The 19,158-nt window shown below is 39.1% G+C and overlaps 1 protein-coding gene across 4 annotated transcripts in view; it reads right to left on the bottom strand.

Annotated features, from left to right (window-relative positions):
• Window positions 1–12,799: 12,799 nt before the first annotated feature.
• Window positions 12,800–19,158, bottom strand: part of CPED1 (cadherin like and PC-esterase domain containing 1) — a 265,626-nt gene continuing 259,267 nt past the window's right edge. For all 4 annotated transcript variants that reach the window (XM_045062916.1, XM_045062917.1, XM_045062918.1 and 1 more), the window contains one exon: window positions 12,800–14,745. In XM_045062916.1, coding sequence (XP_044918851.1) covers window positions 14,521–14,745 — 225 coding nt within the window. In that variant the 3' untranslated portion in view covers window positions 12,800–14,520. The remainder of the gene's footprint in view (window positions 14,746–19,158) is intronic.

Below are 19,158 nucleotides of genomic sequence, written 5' to 3'. Positions count from 1 at the left end.
CCTCCCTGCCTCAGGGGTTCTGATGAATAAAGCATGCACAGAGAGAACTGAACCAGTTGGGGCAAAGGATCGGCTTCATGAAGCATAAGGCTTCCTACCGAGCTAGATATGCCAAGTGAAGCTTCCTCTTCCTTCCCCCTGAATGGAAGACCGCAAGCTTGACAAAGTGAGGCGGATCCGGATCCAATACTGTCACCTAGTCGCAGGTTGAGAAGCTGGACCTGAGAGAGGCGGCTAGGATGAGGCCGCAGGAAGTTAGAAGGGAGTTCATGCTGCTCGAAGACGTCCAGCTCTAGGAAGAGGGGAGGGAGGTGGGGCTCTCCTGCTTTTGGAGCACCCGCCGCCGGTGATGGGCACCCATGGATGGGCTGCTCTTTCTCCCCAGGGGAGAGATTTCCTCATCATAGAGCCAAGAAATGAGAACACAGACATGTTGAAGGGGGTCCTTGCTTCCTTGGGCAAAGAGAGCAAATTCATCGATCTTTCATCAATTGTAAAACGTAGTGTCACAAACCCTCAAAACAGATGTGCCAGCCAGTTAAGAACCTCCATGGAAGCTCTAGGCAGGATACATATAACACAAATGCTCTGGACTATCTATTCTGAGGCAAAGCAAGTCAGGCAGTGACACAGCAGTGTAGGGAGGGTTCTGTAGAGGGCACATCGGGGCTCACTGGGATGCTATCCACTTCTGCCCATGGAAGCCATGGTAAGACAAGATTCGTGTCTCCTTATCAATCACTCTTGACTCTACTCATTAACCCAGAGGGGCAGAGGGATGATTTCACCCCCCCCCCAAAAATCAGTATCCCCAAACAATGTCTTCTTCCACTTCTTGTACCTTGGAACACATTATTTGTCTTATTTTTCTGCTTGTGGTTTCCCTTGGTAACATTAAAATGAATGCATCTTCTCTCACACATTGTCATCTCAAGACAAGTGGCCCAGAAGCAGGTTGGGTGTCCCGGAGTAATCAATATGAGGTTAGAAAGGTGGATGAGGTTGAATCACAAAATAATCAACAGGTGGCTTGAAACTCGTAGGCTACATTTGAGAAATATACTGTAATATTGATGTATAGAGATATGGGTAAAAGTGCAGAAAAAATATTTTATATATATAATATGCCCAATTATTTGTTGATACATTGCCTACATTTTCAGACTAGACAAAACATGTTATAGCTGCTTGTGATTGCTTATAAAGAAATAGGCTGTAAATTTTCAAGATAACGTAATTCATTTGATAGCACCTGTGATGGAGGGTTATTTTTGTTAATTGCTTGCTTTAAGGTGCATCTTGACTTGGAATTCGAAAATGAACAAAAGAAAGGAGTTGAAAGTCATAAATATATTTCACAGCTGGAGAAATCAGAAGAACCACTTAAAAAGATTAAGCTCATGCAGCATTTATCTTTCTGGCTTAGTTCTGTGTAATAGCCCTCGCAAGTCTTGGGATCCTTCTGTGCTCCCTTTCCTAATATTTAAATGTCCAGCTGAGTAATCTAATCAAAGGGGTACAACAGTGAATCACTGGAAATTTGCAAAACAACTTAAATAAAATGGCGCTCCAACTAAAATTCTCACGAAACCATAGGCTTTTGAAAAATCATATATATGAATTAAACAATTGTGTAAGTCTTGTAATGAAAAACAGCACTTTCCCACTTGCACACTGGCCATTTACCCAGCCCCAGAAGTAATAACTTTCAGCTGAATTCTTTTGGTATTCTGCACAAATTTGCTAAATATCATACTTACACCGCTACTTCTGAATTTTTAAAATTTTAGGCATCATCTGCCCCTTTCCGCTGTGGAAGTTGAGGATTTGCTCTGTTCACCCCTCTGCCCCTCCCCTTGCACATGGTGTACTCTGGTATCCTTTATGCTTCCAGAATGGAAGTCTCGAACTGTGGTTAGATCAGCTGTCAGTTTTTATTTTGTTCTGACACATCATGTTACTCATGCTAAGCTATGTAATATACTGTGATTCTTCTCCTTTTTCTCATTTGCATTTCCCCCCTGTTTGTCTGGATGTTGTGTGCTTATCACAAGTCCAGCTTCAATTCTTACCAGTTTCCGAATCTCCCCATGGGCACTAGAAGTTCTATTAATATCAGCTTTTGACCCAGTGTCCCCCAGTGTCCCCTGAACTATTCCAATCTGGGATGGGGAGCTCCACATCTGTTGCCCATGTCATCTGGGATCTGGTTCACCATCACCCCAGCGGTCACATTTTTCTTGCATCTGTAGAAGAAACACAAAGTCTATTTTGTTGCCATTTCCAGCTTCTGGAGGCTGCCTGCCTTCCTTGGCTCTTGCTGTCATTCTGACCTCTGCTTCTATTGTCATATCTCCTTCGGCGACCTTGACCCTTCTGCTTCCTTCTTAGGAGGGCCCTAGTGGTTGTATTGGGACCCCTTGGATAATCCAGGAAAATCTTCCCATCTCAAGATCCTTCACTTAATCACACCTGCAACACCTCTTTCGCTCTGAAAGGTAACAGATGCGTAGGTTCTGAGGACTAGGACCTTGTGGTAGGTTGAGTGATGGCCCTCCCAGAAGATATGTCCACATCTTAATACCTAGAACCTGTGCATGTGATCTTATTTGGATTTTTCCAAATTCTATATCTTTATAAGTGTCATTAAATGAAGACTCTTAAATATCACCCTAGATTATCTGAGTGGGCCCTAAACCCAATGACAAGAGTCCTTGTGAGAGACAGAAGAGGAGAAGACAGAGAAGGAGACGAAGGCCATGTGAAGGTGGAGGCAGAGAGCGGAGCAAGGCCCCAAGGAATGCTGGGAGCTGTCAGAAGCTGGAAGAAGGAAATGTTCTTCCCTAGAGCCTTTCCAAGTGCAGCCCCGTGACTCCTTCCGGATTTCTGGCCTCCAGAACGTTAGAGAATATAATTCTGTTGTTGTAAGCTGCCTTGTCTGTGATACTTTGGTATGACCACCCTAGAAAACCAGTACAGATATGCACATATTGGGGGGGGGGGGTTATTCTGTTTCACATAGTATATGAATGATATTTTTTTGCAATTTTCTTCCCCCCACTTCTTCCAATCTGCTTTATTCTGTTTGCCTGGTCTCTATTTGTCTCTATTTGCCTCAGATGTCTGCCTCACATGTTGCTTATGATTATGCATGAAGTACTTAAAACCAGTTAGAAGCTCTGAGTATATGGGTAGGAACTCCTGATTTGAGTTTTACTTTAGGGGAATCTCAAGGGGTCATCTTATTGGTGGATCTTTAATAAAGGTATATTTATGTCTTATCTCTTAGGCTGGTCACATTCCCCAGAGAAGAATATTCCAGTCTCCCATTTTGACAATACTGGGGAATGTTCTCCAGTCTAGTGGCAGGGGTAGGGGTAGGGCGGGGGCTTGAGAGGTTGTAGTAATTGCTATCTAAGTCAAACTTTTGTTTTTATTTTTGTTTTTGTTTTAGTATAGACAGCCTTATACCGAAATCGAATGTAGGCCTCACCGAAATAGCTTCTTTACTTCAAGAGTTAAGTTTTTTCACTGAAACACTTGAATCAGAATAAAGGACAATATTTATTCTTGGGAAATGTGAGAAACACAATTAGCAAGTGAGCAACAGTGGCTAGTTTTATTCCGAAAACAAGAAAACTCATGATTCCGAAGACTGAGCTAAAAAAAGGATTAGTCCTTTTCAAACAGCAGTTTCAAAAGCAGCACTAATCAGATTAGTCAGTACAAAATCAGACATTTTCCTATTGTGACTACAATTATCCTCTCTCTGATTAAGAGCATTTTTGTATTCCATCAGCTATGTAGTAATTTAATGGCCGTGAAAACAAACACCCAGCTGGATAGTTGAAAATTTGGGTTTTCAGCCGGAGACGATGACCTTTCGTTGTTTGTTTGTGGCGTGTCCTCTAAGATGTCCGTACTGACTCTGCAGTTAAATTGTAGCCTGTGCTAGCTGAGAGATAATCATGATACCATCTGACATTCGCCACCATTTCTTAGGGTTTCTGAGCCTCCTCTTTCTCCCCTCGATTCCTCTTGCTCTCGTTTCTTCGATTTCTGTATTCTTCTCATGTGCTGTCCCTCCCCCCCACACCTTTTTCCTTCTTTTCTTCCTGTAACCTGATGGACAAAACTGGCTGGCTCGCCTTCCCAACTGGCATTCTAGATCAAAAACAAAGCACACAAACAGCTGTTGTTTCTGAAATCATAAGGATGGGTGATAAGAATGGGTGGTGTAAGTGTTTGAATCCTGTTCCCTAAGGAGACATATGCCAGGGGTCGACTTTAAGCACTGTAGGGACACCAGCGCTACAAGGTAGACCACCGTCTGCTTAGGTAAGAGTTAGGCTGTTTATGTGCATGAAAGGAACAGAAGAAAAGAAGTTTTCATCGTTTGCCTGCAAATGATACCTGACCTACCTGACCTCTCTGGAGGCCAGAGACCATCGGCGTTATCTAAGCAACATTTCAAAATCCTGTAAAATTCTTAAAAATGTAGAATTTCACACAAAATTTTTTTTAACTTTCCTCATTTTTCAGGGACTATTCACATCTTAGAAGCTTGATGAACGCACGTTCTCATGTAAATGACCTGTAATAGTTTGTGTGGAGGCTCCAGATGGAAAGGATCAGTTACACACTTGATTGAATAACTCCTTCTATTTCTGAAAAATGCACTTGCACAGAGCCCTAAGAATGAGCAAGAGGGTAAGGATGCCCAACACCCCAGCACTGCCACGTTGATCCTGGCAATCCTTGAGACGGCTGGCATAGCAGCCAGGTTGCACTTGTATTCAAATCCTCTGAATGATAAAGGACAGATAGCAGATACTCTGTTTCCATCGAGAGTTAAGCAGATGACTGTTTTCACTTTAAGGATGCTTGACATCCTTGGCAAGCCTCAAAGAAGCCTGTTTTTACACGCAGTGCAGTAACCTACAATCTTTTGCTGCTCTGGGCAGTAGTGGAACCAGCAAATGGAGAGAGAGGGGAAAACAAATGATGTTTATTAGGTCTTTTAACGGAGCGGAATGGGTAAAATGCAAAACCATGGGTAATGGGAGTGACCCATCAGGTCACCGCTCCAGGCGAATAATTTAGATTCCTCTAGCAATTCCAAGCAAGTGCTATATTCCAAGGCCACACCCTGACTGTGATTTTCAAGTTCACCCTCTAGAGGTGAGCATGGTGGCAGGTCATAATGACCATTTGGCAACCAATGTCTCCTCTGCTGCTCAGGTCCCCCTTTCTCCGTGAGGAATCTTCTTTGCAAGAGGGTTCCCTTCAGAGTTGTACAGCATCTTTGTATTTACTCAGTGCATTGAATTTGCTAGCTGCTTGGAGAAAACTGTGATTAAATTCACTCATACTGCAAATGTCTAATAGCCCCAACTTTCCAAGGATATTAGCATGTTAAAAGACCCTGGAGGTTAACGTTAAGTGATTTCACTAATTGAAAGGTTTTCAAACAGAAGAATCTAGTAAAATAAAGAATTGTGGACATGGTGGGGAGCCATCTGGTAAGAAAGTAAGGAAGCTTTCTTTTTGCTCTTTATTCCAGTCTTAACTTAGTGTTTAAAGAAAGAGTATCTTTCTCATGGCTTATAGATCTCTTTACATGTCCCAGAGTCATATTTAAAAGGCATATATTATACCACTTACAAAATTAAGTTGCTGATGAACATATCTGCTATCTTGTTTTAGGAAAAAAATATGCAAGGAAATCATTTAGTTAATTCTCTGTTGCAAAAAAAAGAAAAAAAATTATGGAATCAGAGTGTGTAAAGGATGCAAGTACCTATTTGAAACGCACCAGAAACAGATGTCTCCCTACCTATGCTTTTCAGTGAAAATGTGATCCTCTACCCATAGCGTTTTCAGTTCTGTAATTAAATTCAGTTGCATTGTTAATGTACTGTTGACATTCACTTGTATCTCATATACACAAGACTGGGAATACACACATGTTAACTTGAAACAGCTGTTTGCAAAATTACTGCAATATGGCCAATACTTCTTTTAACCATTGCGTCCTTCCACTTAAACATGATTTGCATCTGTAAGCACTTATTATATATAAAATTATAGGAAGATTTATGACATAAAAATGATGATTTTTGATGCTACATTAATATTGCATTTGACAATAGTACGGTAGAAAAAGAAAGTTAATAGAATGTTTCTACAGATCAGAAGTCATGCCCCATTGGTATGCATGCCCGAAGAGCAGGGCCTGTGCGGACTTCTTGTCACACATTCTAGGATTTGGTTAACTATAGCCCTTGGCCATCACTCTGCTTCTCTCTTGTCTCCTCTGTTCTTGGGAATGACAGAACCTTCGGGATAAGTTATGGGTTGCTCCCTGCTTCCTTCAATGGCCCCATTTCTGGATTGCTGCTGTCCGAAATTTCACAACTAAAAAATGTTTTCCTTTGTCTTCTTTTAAAGCTTCCGTTTACCCTTGTGAGGGCTTGAGGTCGAAGGCCTGTTGATTCACCAGCCCTGGGCAGGATGTGGCATGACACCCTTTCCAGTTCCGACAGGGGCAGGGCAGCGAGCATCAGCAAGTGTTGAGATGAGTGATGACGGGGTACAGTGAAGACGGGGTCTGAAGCACCTGACATCCGTGTGGATCCCAAGTCTTCGGGCCCTGCTCCTGCTGTCCGAGGCGCCCCCAGCGCCAGACATCCTCCCCAGAATGCAGGCAGGCAGCTTTCGAGTGTGGCTCACACTTTCTCCAGCCACCTCTCTGTGCCCCACCTCAGCCCTCGGGGCACAAGAGGAATAAACAAAGAATTGGCACTTGCTAGAGAGGGTTTGAGGAAGTGATAATGTGATCTCTAACTTTCTCAAAGCCTCTTAGACAAGTTCTATTTTGAGAACAATTTCTATCTCCAGAAGATGCTAGAGTTATGTTAGGGCATTTATTTTTTCTTGCTACAAAAATTCATTGAGTGTCTTTTCTTTGCTAGGCAATATATTTCCAAACTGAAAATGCAGAGATTAAAATACCGAGTGAAAAAAGCCAGCGGCAAAAGACTGCATATTGTATAATCCTATTTATATGAAATGTTCAGGATAAGCAAATCTATAGAAACACCAAGTAGATCAGCAGTTGCTTACTGCCGTGGCAGAGGAGGGGAACTGTGGGAAGTGACTGCTTTCTTTCTTTTGGGGGTGACAAAAATGTTCTAGAGTCAGATTACGGTGAGGACTGCAAACCTGTGTCAATATACTAAAAAACCCCACTGAACTGTAGACTTTAAATAAGTGAACTTTATAGCATGTAAATTGTATCTCCAGAGCACAGTTAAAAAGAAATAATAAATACACACAACCAACCAAACGACAAGTCTTTTCCTCCTGGAATTGAGATTCCAGGGGTTGCAAAGTATGAAACAAAGAAAGCCAAAGGCTGGCGCAGGGGTACTTAGAGCACAAAGAAAGGACACTTTGGTATCTGAGGAATCAGAGAGAAATTCCTAGAGGAGATGACATCTGAGCTGAGAAGGGAGACAGAGAAAAGAGACTGCGAGAAATCGAAAGATGGAGAAGACTCAGTGCTAGGCCTTGAGGGGCGAAGGCTAGTGGGTGGCATAGAAGGAGGTAATTACAGGTAACTATTACGTAATGTGGTCACACAACAACAGAGATGGGCCCAGGGGCTGCAGAAATAACAAAAAGGGGAAACAAATCCTGTCCAGGAGGCGAAGGTTGAGTAAAAACTCAGACCTTGTGGTGGGCAGTTCCGGTTTCACCTCATGGACCATCTTGCCAAGTCCTTCCACCCAGCGGCGCCCCCAGTCAGAGCCTAGAGGGTTCCCTTACCGCCATAGCCTTCCTGCTTCTCACCCATGTCGGCATTGACCCACGGGGCAGCCTTGTGATGTCAGAGCCACCCAGGAAAGCTCCGACAGCAGGATGTGCCAAGAGGCAGAGCGCAAGCCAGGAAGCCCGGCCCAGAGGAAGTCCCCCAAGAGAGCCCCAGTGACCCATGTGTTTTCCAGTAGCGCACGGAGCTGCCCAGTCCTTCTTCCAGCATATTCTCCTTGTAGTTGAAACTTTGCTAGCATCTTCCCATTCTGATGACTTCTGGCAGTTTGGTGGCTTGTCACCTCTCAAGAGAAGCATCTGCCAGACACCTCTAACTCATATCTCCTGGCTCTGCTTGGCAGAGGTCTCCGACCACATTCCCCACAGGCCCAGACGAGCGCCCGCTTAAGGCATCCAGAGAACCTGTTATTCTAAAGGTTTCACATGCTGCTATCAATTTAAAAATAAGAAGAATGTTTTAAAGAAATGAATGCAATGGACGTAGTGTTATTTGGTACTTCTCTATTATTTATTACATTTTGTGTGTCTCTCTGTGTGTGTGTGTGTGTGTGTGTGTGTGTATGTACAAACACATATGCTTACACCAGAAGTGTGTATGTATTTTATCCATTGTGAGTTTTGTTTAAAATAATCTAGAATTCCCATTTTCTGAGTCCTTTATTGATACCCACTCTTCCCTAGACACAAATGAAGGAAGGTTTGGTTTTGGCTCCACAAGCTTTCATGTCCGCAGAGGCAACATAACAACTCAGTGAGGGAAAGGCATTTATTTTCACTGTATCTGATAACAGTTTACTGAAGATGATGCCCAGGGAGGCTTCCATCAGAAGAGAAATTGACTTTCAGAAACTCAGTACTTCAAAGACTTACCATGACCCCAGGGGAAGAGAAAAATACCAGTTAGGCCAATCGCCCACTTGGGAACTGCCCATTCTTCTGGGAAACAGGAACCTGAGATTCAATGTCCCTATCAGGCTCATCTCAGAGTCCATAAATAATTCATGGAAAATATCAATTTATTTATAGGACAGGTGGCCAAGAGAGAGTTCCAGATGTTTACCAATAACATGGCCCTGGAACTTCATCCTAGTGAAAGGATCCCTGTTCTTGGCAGGAATAACTTGTGCTAAGGATTGTATCCACACCCTTTTAAAAACATGCCATTGATTTTGCATAACTAATATGAACGTTGAAATGGGGAGAGTCCTTAGAGACAAGTATGAACAGAGACCAGGTTTTCCCTGGGGGGTGTGCACATGTGGTAGGAACTGATGAACCCAAATCTGTGCCATTTGATGATTATACTCATTTTAGTCCACAAAGGAATTGTTTTATTTTCCCTCTGTACAATTCCTAATTCAGACCAAATTTTATCTTATAAGTAGAAGAGGTAGCTGCAAATGATTTCATGCCCTGCCAATGACATAGGCACAGATTTTTAACAAAAGGCTCATAAAACTCTTTTTATGATACTGTAAAGCTGGAGAGCTCATGCTCATTAAAACATACGCTTCATGTTACATATAATTTAGGCAAGGAGGAAAACATAAAAACGTAAGTCTAAAAATGTATATTGTATTACGTATTAAATACACACAGAAAACACTGTGCAAGTTTCACCTCAAGGACAAGGCTAAAGACAAGCAGAAAACGTCATGGTGGGTGAACGAATCCAGGGCCAAAATGAATCGCTATTCAAGTTCTCCAGAGGATATACAGTCCTGAAGGTTAGAGGTCATTTTCTCTTTTTCCTGACTATAAATAAGAAAGCATCATTAAAGATACACTGCACTGTTCTTTGGTTAATCTAGGTGATGATTTTTGGTCCATTGAATTTTGAAAATTATTATTATTTTTTTTCCTTAGGAATGAAGACTTGTGTCTCTAAGGAGAGGTTTGAAGAGATGAGCAAGACCTGTCAAAGGCAGCTGGAGAAGGTGCTCTGATTGCGATGGGCCCAATGAATTAACCTAAGCCACGTTTGCTTCAGTGTTGGCATTTTATACCAATCCTCTTAGCTCAATGTGTTCACTATGGAGGGAGGTCAAGGATTCTGAATCCCAGCTATCAATGTCAGCTCTCCTGGAGACCAAACCACTTCTTGTGTCTAGGCAAGTATATGATTGATGAGATGTTACAACATATGTTCATTTTACTCGAATGTTCTTAGTTTCTCCTGATATTCAAATTCATTATTTAATTTTAAAAGCATATAAATTATAGATCAAATAAAAAAATCAGATCGTAGAGTGAAAAGAAAATTAAAAATGTGGACCTTGATGCCATACACTGAGATTTCAGTCTATATTTGGAACAGTTTTAATTACAGGGAAAAAATGGAAATCCAATTGAACAAAATATATAAATACATAAATCGTACACCATCATCATTGCGTCATTTAGCCTGCCACTAAAACCTGTATCAAATTGATATATTTCACCAGCTAACCATAAAACAAGGAAATTTTTCACTAAATAGCTAAGAATCAATTGAACTCATTTGATATTTATGACACCACATTACTTCTGAATTCTGATGTGTGAATAATCAATTATAATTACTCTGCTTTTTAAAAATATCAAAACATTTTAATAAGTTTTATAAGAATTACTTTTTCATGTAATAAAAATAATGATATGACCCTATACATAAATTTCCTAAGAAGAATGTCTTGGTTAGATATAGTACATGTCTCATAACCAGCCCGTCGGCATAGATCAAATTCAAAACCTAATCTACCTAAATACGATGACCTCGTAGGCATAGAAAGCCCCCTTATTGTTGCTTTCTTTAAAGGCAGTTGTTTAATTTTGTTCTTTCTCTTAGTTGGGTTTAAGTAATTATCTTCATTTACATTGCAAATATGCTTAAAAATCGTAAATATTCTTGATATGTTTAAGAATTAGTGTTCTGATTGTGTCTTGGGTGTGTTAAAGCATAGAGATCCAACATTTGATAGAGCTGTAAAACCAATTCTTTATATTTCGATGAGCATAAAGAAAACAAATGGAGCCCCATTTTAGGAGGACTGCATGTTCTGTATCAGTTAGAAAAAATGAGTTCTACTGCTCCCTACACCAAGTGACAGAATCATAAAAGAAATATGGAAGTTGATAATAGCAGTTACTACAGCAATAAAAACATGATAAAAGGTTCTTTGACAGTTTGAAACCTTGGAAGCCTTGCCAAATGCAAAATCGAGTTTGGAGGCCCTGGCACGATCCTGCTGGCTTTAGGAGGTCTTCGGGTCTTTTGACAACTTCTGGTTAATCCCCCTAAGTTAAAGTGATCTATCAAAATGCCTTAGTTTCCAAGAGCAATCAAAATCATTTGAACTTTAAGTACGCATTAAGAAAAGAAAAAGGCTACAGTAGTATTTGTGGAGCAAGGACTCCAGGATCCAGTCAAAATGGTGGAATTGGCTATAGTATCATTTTGCACTTGGATATACGTTTTTCAAGTTATGAGCCCATATGAGCTTACTCAAATTTATGTTGGTTCATTTTATTTTTTTAAGATTTTATTTATTTATTTATTTTATTCATTTATTTATTGACAGCGCAAGTAGGCAGAGCGGCAGACAGAGGGAGAGGGCGAAGCAGGCTCCCCACAGAGCAGGGAGCCTGATGAAGGGCCCGATCCCAGGACCCTGGGATCGTGACTTGAGCCAAAGGCAGACGCTTAACCGACTGAGCCATCCAGGTGCTCCTGTTTGTTCATTTTAAATTCAATAATTCTAGCCACTGATGATGAGGACATTTTTCATTTTTTGTTGGTTTCTTTTTGTAAGGTGAAAATTCACAGGGAAAAATTTCAGATACTGATGATTCTTTCAGTATTTGTTCAATTTAAGGAGCCCATAAGGTAATATTTAATAAGACCCTATCCCTCACTATTTTTCTCGGCTCTTAACTTTAATACTGTATTAGACCCCACCATGTCTCCCCACCATGCCAAAAAGCATTACAGCTTTGAAATAACTCTTAGTGGGTTATATGTATTTATTTTTTTACCCGTTTCTGCATTTCTTGTTGAAATCCTTCCATGAAATGGCACTGAAAGAAGAAAACAAATGCAAAACAGCATTCTGTTTTGCAAAACAGCATTCTGTTTTGCACATAAACATTACCAGCACTATTTCCATGTCAGCAACCAGTGACTTCTTCCAGTGCTATCTAAGTGGAAATTATTGTTTTGTAGAGTTGACTGCTAGGCACAGGGGCATCCAACAGGAGGAAGATCAAATGACCCAAGTGTGAGCCCAACTGGCAGGCATCTCCTTTTGAAAAGGCACCTCCTTTTTCATATGTCCCTCCAGGATCCTATTCACCTACTTGGATGGCTGGCAGATAGCTCACTGTGCTCTTAACTGCCCATACATGCGCGCACACACAATGTCAACAGTGATGCTGGGAAATGCTTACGCAGCTATTCTTGACTTGTGATATTGTCAATGTTTTCTTTAGTTGAGTTCAGTTTAGATTGGATACTAATCCATTCTTAGCAAAAATAATATACTTCCTTTAACTTTTACATCTAAAAATATGCTTAAATACCTATTCCTATTTTTCCCCACTCAATTTATGAACTTGCTAAGCACATACAAGTACACACACACACACACACACACACACACACCCCTACCTCCCCAACATAAAATAAAATGTGTTTTTTCAATTAAGGAGTAACTACAACTATTCCTAACATTTCAGTACCTTATTTTTAAAAAGAAAAAAAATAGTTCTTCACGGCACTGTGTTCAAAAGTTTTGGTCATTGTACAGCAGGGTGTTCATCTGATCAAAATGCGGAGGACGTCAGGATTGAAAAATACTAGACAGTCATCCTATTAAACCACACTCAAATAGTTGAATCTGTATAATGACATGTCTGCCAAGTAGACCCTGTATGGTGATATACCTCCAGTAAAAAGGAAAGTGAAAGATACTCTCTGAACACAGACTATCACCAGCAAGACATTTATTAATAGTTTTATTACACTTGTTTCTAAAATCTATTATTTCAACAGTGAAGAGGTAAATGCCAGACTAACCTCAGTCGGACGGTTATTATAGTTCAGTTGACAGTAAATTACAAGAAACATCTACACTATAATCCTGTTATAGAGCATGTAATACATTAAAATATGATGGAGAGGCTGCATGAATTGGCAACATTTTATATCATTAAAAAAAATAAAAAACCTAACTTACTATAGGTGCAGGTACTCGAAAAATCTTTCATTTTAAAGGGTAATTCTGTACCATTAAAGAAAAATCTATCATCTGTCAAAGGCAGATATGTTTATATCAAGTGATAGCTGTGTTTAAATATAATTTAAGACAGTTAAATATAAATTCATGTTTACTTCCATATAAAAATATATATAAAAATAGAGTATTTAAAGAGGTGGATATTCATACAAAGGAACTGATAGATCAAAATAGTCTTTTTGGGGTATGATAATGAAATTGAGGTATTTGTAACATGAATTGAATAACCCTCTCAGTTTTATTTTTCCCCCAAAAGAAAAACAATCCTTTAAAAGCCAATTTTAACTGTGGGATAGCTCTCAACAAAGAGCTTGAAAAATAAGGAAATTCACTATTTTGAAATTAACGTATAGAAGAGAAAGTTCTCAATACTAGAACTGGACATGTTGTATATGTATGCCACAGTTTTAATGAAAAAATAATTTTATGCTTACTCTAAATTTGTATTAGGTAAATCAAAATATAGTTACCAGTGACATAATGTTTGTGGGCACATACAAATGTTGTATGAAAATAAACTCCTCTGCACTTGCAAATGGCCAATCCTTTGAAAATATTTGCATAAAATGTAATCTTAAATTACCCAGGATTCTAACAGCCAACAAAAGCTTTCTTAACGGATATCGTCAGTAAAACATAATCAAATAATACACTTTAAAACTGCATATTTAATCAACTTAGACTGCAGTTACCCATCCAAGTTCACAGACAGGGTAGGAGGGAATGTTTATGAAAAGGACAAAGAGTGCAAAGTTAAATGCATTGGTGTTTTAACTGTAAAACATTACATTTCCTATCTCTCATAGAATCTTTTCGAATTCCTCGTGGAGCATCCCTGTTCTTTTCCTTTCGGTTGTAAAATTTAAGAAGTATAGGAAGACATGTTTTTCATAAACATTAGATTCACAAAGCCTAAGCCATCCTAAAGATCACATTTTCTCCTGGTAGAGGACACAAACACAATCCCTACTTGCAAGTGGAATGTAACTGCTTTTTTCTCCTTTTCAGTATAAATGTACCAAGAGAGAAGATAATGCGATCTCAAGAGCTTTATCTTTTTTGTCCACGTAATTCAAGTGTCTCTATTTCTCCTTATTATCACAATGCAATACCTAGCCCACAGTGGTTCTAATTCCTGACTATACTTCAAGTCACCTTTCTCTAGCTCTAGCTTTCCCCTTGAAGACACATGATTTTCAAGTGCACACCTCAACCTTACAAAGCTGTAGGAAAAAAGTGTTATTATTACTTTTTTTAGCCACGCGTGCGTTGATGTGTATGTGTGTGCCTGGGTTCCTGGGTGTGTGGTCGGTCCAAATACATGTGACATACAGGATTTGGTTCTTAGACCACCGCCCAGGTGAGTGAGTGGCTTGCCCCCAATTCCAAGTTCAGGCCTCCTGCAGGGAGTCTACACAGTTCTTTTACTCACGCACATCCTGCTGAGAAGGATTTCAGAGCAAACCTGATTAATTGGACCTCTGACATGATAGGAGGACTGAAAATTTGTTACAGAGTCTTGTCGTCGTCGTCGTCGTAGTTTGCTCTGATTGCTGAAATATTTCCCCACAATGTGATTACTTGATTGTTTCATTTTAATAAAGTGATATTCTTTGGATAGCTTTGATTTCACTACCTGCAAATAAAGAGCAAAAAATAGTTACAATCAAGGACATTCAAGCTCTGCATCGAGTAGTATAATTAACTCACAAATTCGGTAGCCTCTGTATCACGTGGACGTTGCCTAAAGATATACATATGATCTATATAACCAAGAGCCAGAGAAACTTATCTTTCCAAAAAAACCCCCCAAAGCCAAAAAGCCAAAATAAAAAAAACTAACGTTGGAATTAGAATTTCTGCCATTTTACTTACCTCAGGGCAGCTGGCCCCAATGCAGCTGAGGAATAATTTTTGATGGTTTCTCTACCACACTGTTGTCTGTGCATGTGTTTGTGTGTGTCTGTGTATGTGTACTTAAGCTGGATACTAACACATAGAAAAGACGCTGATGGACCTTTGCTGGGTCACTGATTCAAACGTGGTCCTCCAAACCTGCCATGGCACCCTTTTACAGAATGGAAATTAAAACTATTTGCAGAGAGAAGAAAAATACTATCCATTGCACAGCCATAAGCTGACACTTACAATTAGTGGTTTCCTTTTTCTGGGCGCTTTGTAAGTTAGTAAGTTAGTAAGGAATCTGTAGAAATAGACCATGCCCTAGTAAGCTAGAAAATTTATATATGTTGGTACATATGTAAATTTTATGTTAAACTTTTTTGAATAGGCAGAATTATTAAGCATTTATAAAGCATAAGAGGATATATAAGAAAAATTTCCTCCCCAGCTCTGTCTCCCCACACCCAATCTCTCAGTTGACTTCCCAGAAACAACATACACTAATTTTTTTGTGATTCCATTTACAGATATTTTATGAATATCAACACACACACACACACACACACACAGAAGCCATATTTATAGTCCATTTGTATGGTTTACAAAAAATTGCCCTGGTGCTATCCTATAATTTTATTTAAATTCAATTAATTAATACATAATGCATTATTAGTTTCAGAAGTAGTATAATTGCCAGTTTTAACATTGGGTTAATGTGACTCAGGTTGTTAATACCAACAGTCAGAGGGAATCAGAAAGGGATCAAAACAGAGGTTGTGGGGAGGGTCGGGAGGTAGGGAGGAGAGAAAATACTGGCAAAGAGATTTGAGGTGTGTTCACAAATGAATAACAAATCATTAATTCAATTTATTAATTATTAATTTTTAATACAATTGCAAGACATTATTTTTGGTCAGTACTGACACATAAACTACATATTAGTCATCAACCAGTTAAGGCAACACTAGCTTTCATGGATTTTTAAAATTCCTTTAAGTGCTATATGATGATTATGATGATGTAGAGCCATATTTTTTTAATTCCATATAAGAGAATAAAATGAAAACAGCTAAAAAAATACAGAATATTTAAGCAAACATGAGCAATTTATTTTGAAGATGAGTATTTTTAGTTATTATGTGCAAGCGAGCATGAACCCTTTTAGAAGATTTATTTGAGTAGAAATTCTGTAAACATCTAAACCAAAATGTTAACTGTAGTGATCTTTGGGTAGAGGAATTATAGGTGATTTAAAACGTATTCTTTGTAACTTCTGGCCTTGCCTTTTTTATTTGAATACGACAAATGTGCATTCCTTTATAATCATAAAAACGTTGAAGCTATTCCCATTTTGAAGAAAAAATGTAATGGCAATGCATTTGAAAACCAATTATACCCTGCTAACCCCAAAGAAACGAATTGTTTTCCTGTGGCTATGGGACATTTAGTTTTTTATGATCAGGCCCTCAGATGAAGTGACTCTTAAGACCAGTGAAATCAGTGGGTTGCGGTAAGGAATCCCAATGGATGGGAAATCAGAGCTCAGTTTGCAGTTAACCACTGATTAATATTCCAGGTCCCAAGGTTGTAAGTTGCTATTAACGTGCAGCTCTTTGCACCCCTGTTTGGTTATCCTACAACTTTAAATATGATCGGGTGGGAGGTGCACCAATGTTTTTCTGAAGGTTCTGTCCATTTCGGAGGAGGTGTGTATTCAACGATAGCAAGATTAGTGAACATTTTTAAGGAAGTTTATTTAAGGAAACACTTAAGCATAAATATTACATTCAACCCTGAGAAAATATTATTTCAGCGTTCCGAAGCCAAAATAAGGTTACTTTTGTTTATATAATTTTATCTTCAGGTGTGGTTTTTGCAATTGCCAGATGATCAGCATGCTAATTAAATGCAAAATAGATAAAAATACATCCCATTGCAAAAGGTTATACAGTTCTTTAAAAATTATTTCAGTGTTTCGTGTTGCAATTAATGCTGCAGCACACATGTTGGATAATGCTAGTGTAGATGCTTATAGCAATCTCAAATGTGATTTATAAAAGAGATAATACAAAAATATGTATTTCCACTGTATTTGCTGAAACTTATAGCGTCTACTCAAGAGTCGTGTCAATATTTTGCCCGATCACATGGGAAGGTTAATAATGTATTTCTATTTTTTTTATAAGATTTTATTTATTTGACAGAGATCACAAGTAGGCAGAGAGGCAGGTAGAGAGAGAAAGAGAGGAAGGGAAACAGTCTCCCCGCTGAGCAGAGAGCTAGATGCGGGACTAGATCCCAGGACCCTAAGATCATGACCCAAGCGGAAAGCAGAGGCTTTAATCCAGAGCCGCCTAGGCGCCCCAATAATGTATTTCTATTTTTAAACCACTCAGGTGGTCTCTGAAAAAGGGAGATGGGATGCTAGGGGTCTCCTCCTGCTTCTGAGGGCCAGACTAATGCCTCTCATAATGCTGGTGCTGGCGAATGCTATTGAAGATTGATTTCTACACGTCTATCTCAGGGCTTGGCCCAACAACACTTAATTCAGTTAGTTTCCTTTGAAAGCTATTTTGCAGGAAATAATCAAAGATACTAAGTGTCCTAATACTGGCTTAGAAGCAAGTATTACCCTGACACTGACCCCTGAAAAGTGACAAACCTACAGAGAAAGAATTACTTCAATTTTGATTTGTCAAAATAGAGATGTGACAAGTCCTCCCAAATGTTACTGTAAACGGAATCCAGAGCCTTTAAAAAAAATCCAGCAGTATTTTGCGCTATACCAACAGCACACAGAATTTATTTCAGTAATGCAAGCTTTAGCATTATGAAACATTTTGTTATAGGAAATTACCCAAGAATTATTTATAACTATATGATTGTTCACCTTGAAACCCCAAAGGTAGCTACCAAAAAATAATGAGATATTATAAAGTTAATATTTACAAATCATATAGCATTTCTATATTCCATCAATAATTAATAAGAAATATATTGGAGAAAAGATCCCATTACAAAGAAAACAATTTCATTCAGTTCAGCTATTGTGCAGGTGCAGAAAACACAAAGTTTAATAAAAGGAAAATATTAACAAATGGAAAGACACACCAGGTCAAATCCTCCCAGATTAATGAAAATGCTATTCCAACTGTAATCACAGCAGTATTTGGGGGACATGACAAGGAAATCCTAAAGCACATCTTGAAGAATAAATGTAAGAAAATAACCAAGACCATTTGGGAAGGGGGGGGAAACCAGTGATGATGTGGGATTTTTCAATTCCAGATGTTCACTCATCGATTTTAATTGAGTCTACCATCAGCCTACCATAGATCCAATTTATTGGTTGCATAAGCCAAGTATAAGCAGAATTCAATACTGTGATAGAAAAAATAGGAGTGTTCGTACTACATTAAAGTGCATTTCATAAACTGCTATTCTTTCCTAAAAAAGTTTATGGAACAGTAAGGTAGTTCTAAATAAAGCCCAGTGTTACATAAATCTAGTGACCATAAATTTGACAGCCTAAGAGTTTTAATGACTTGGAATTAAAATCAAGAGTGTATGTTTAAAATGGAGATATGTACCAAACTGCTAATAGAATCTCCAGTGGGGAAAGAAGTGAGACTTAATGGGTGTATATGATCAAAAGATGGGAATTTTCTCTCTCTTTTTTGAGAGAGAGAGAGAGAGAGCAAACACACATATGTGTGAGGGTGGGGAGGGGGCAGAGGGAGAGGGAGAGAGAGAATCTTGAGTAGGCTCCATACCCCGCCTGGAGCCCTACACAGGGCTCGATCTCACAACTCTGAGATCATTACCTGAGCTGAAATCAAGAGTTGGATGCTTAACCAACTGAGTAACCCAGGGACCCCAGGAATTATTTTTTAAGATTTTATTTTTAAGTATTCTTTACACCTAATGTGAGGCTTGAACCCATGACTCTGAAATCAAGAGTCTCCTGCTCCACTGACCGAGCCATGTAGGTGCCCCTAAAGGCAGGAATTTTTTGTTTTTATTGTATATAGTTATTTTTATATTTTTACAGTTAGCAAGAGTTTGTCTAATCCTTTCACAATAGAAAAACAGCAGAAGAGGAACAAAATGATGCCATATCTTATAAAATTAAAATGGATTATTGATG

This window comes from Mustela putorius, unplaced genomic scaffold, assembly GCF_011764305.1.
Source record: "Mustela putorius furo isolate JIRA1106 unplaced genomic scaffold, ASM1176430v1.1 tig00003845_pilon_pilon_pilon, whole genome shotgun sequence".
NCBI lineage: Eukaryota > Metazoa > Chordata > Mammalia > Carnivora > Mustelidae > Mustela > Mustela putorius.
The sequence above is the reverse complement of the archived record's forward strand: the minus strand, read 5'-3'. Positions and strand labels throughout refer to the sequence as shown.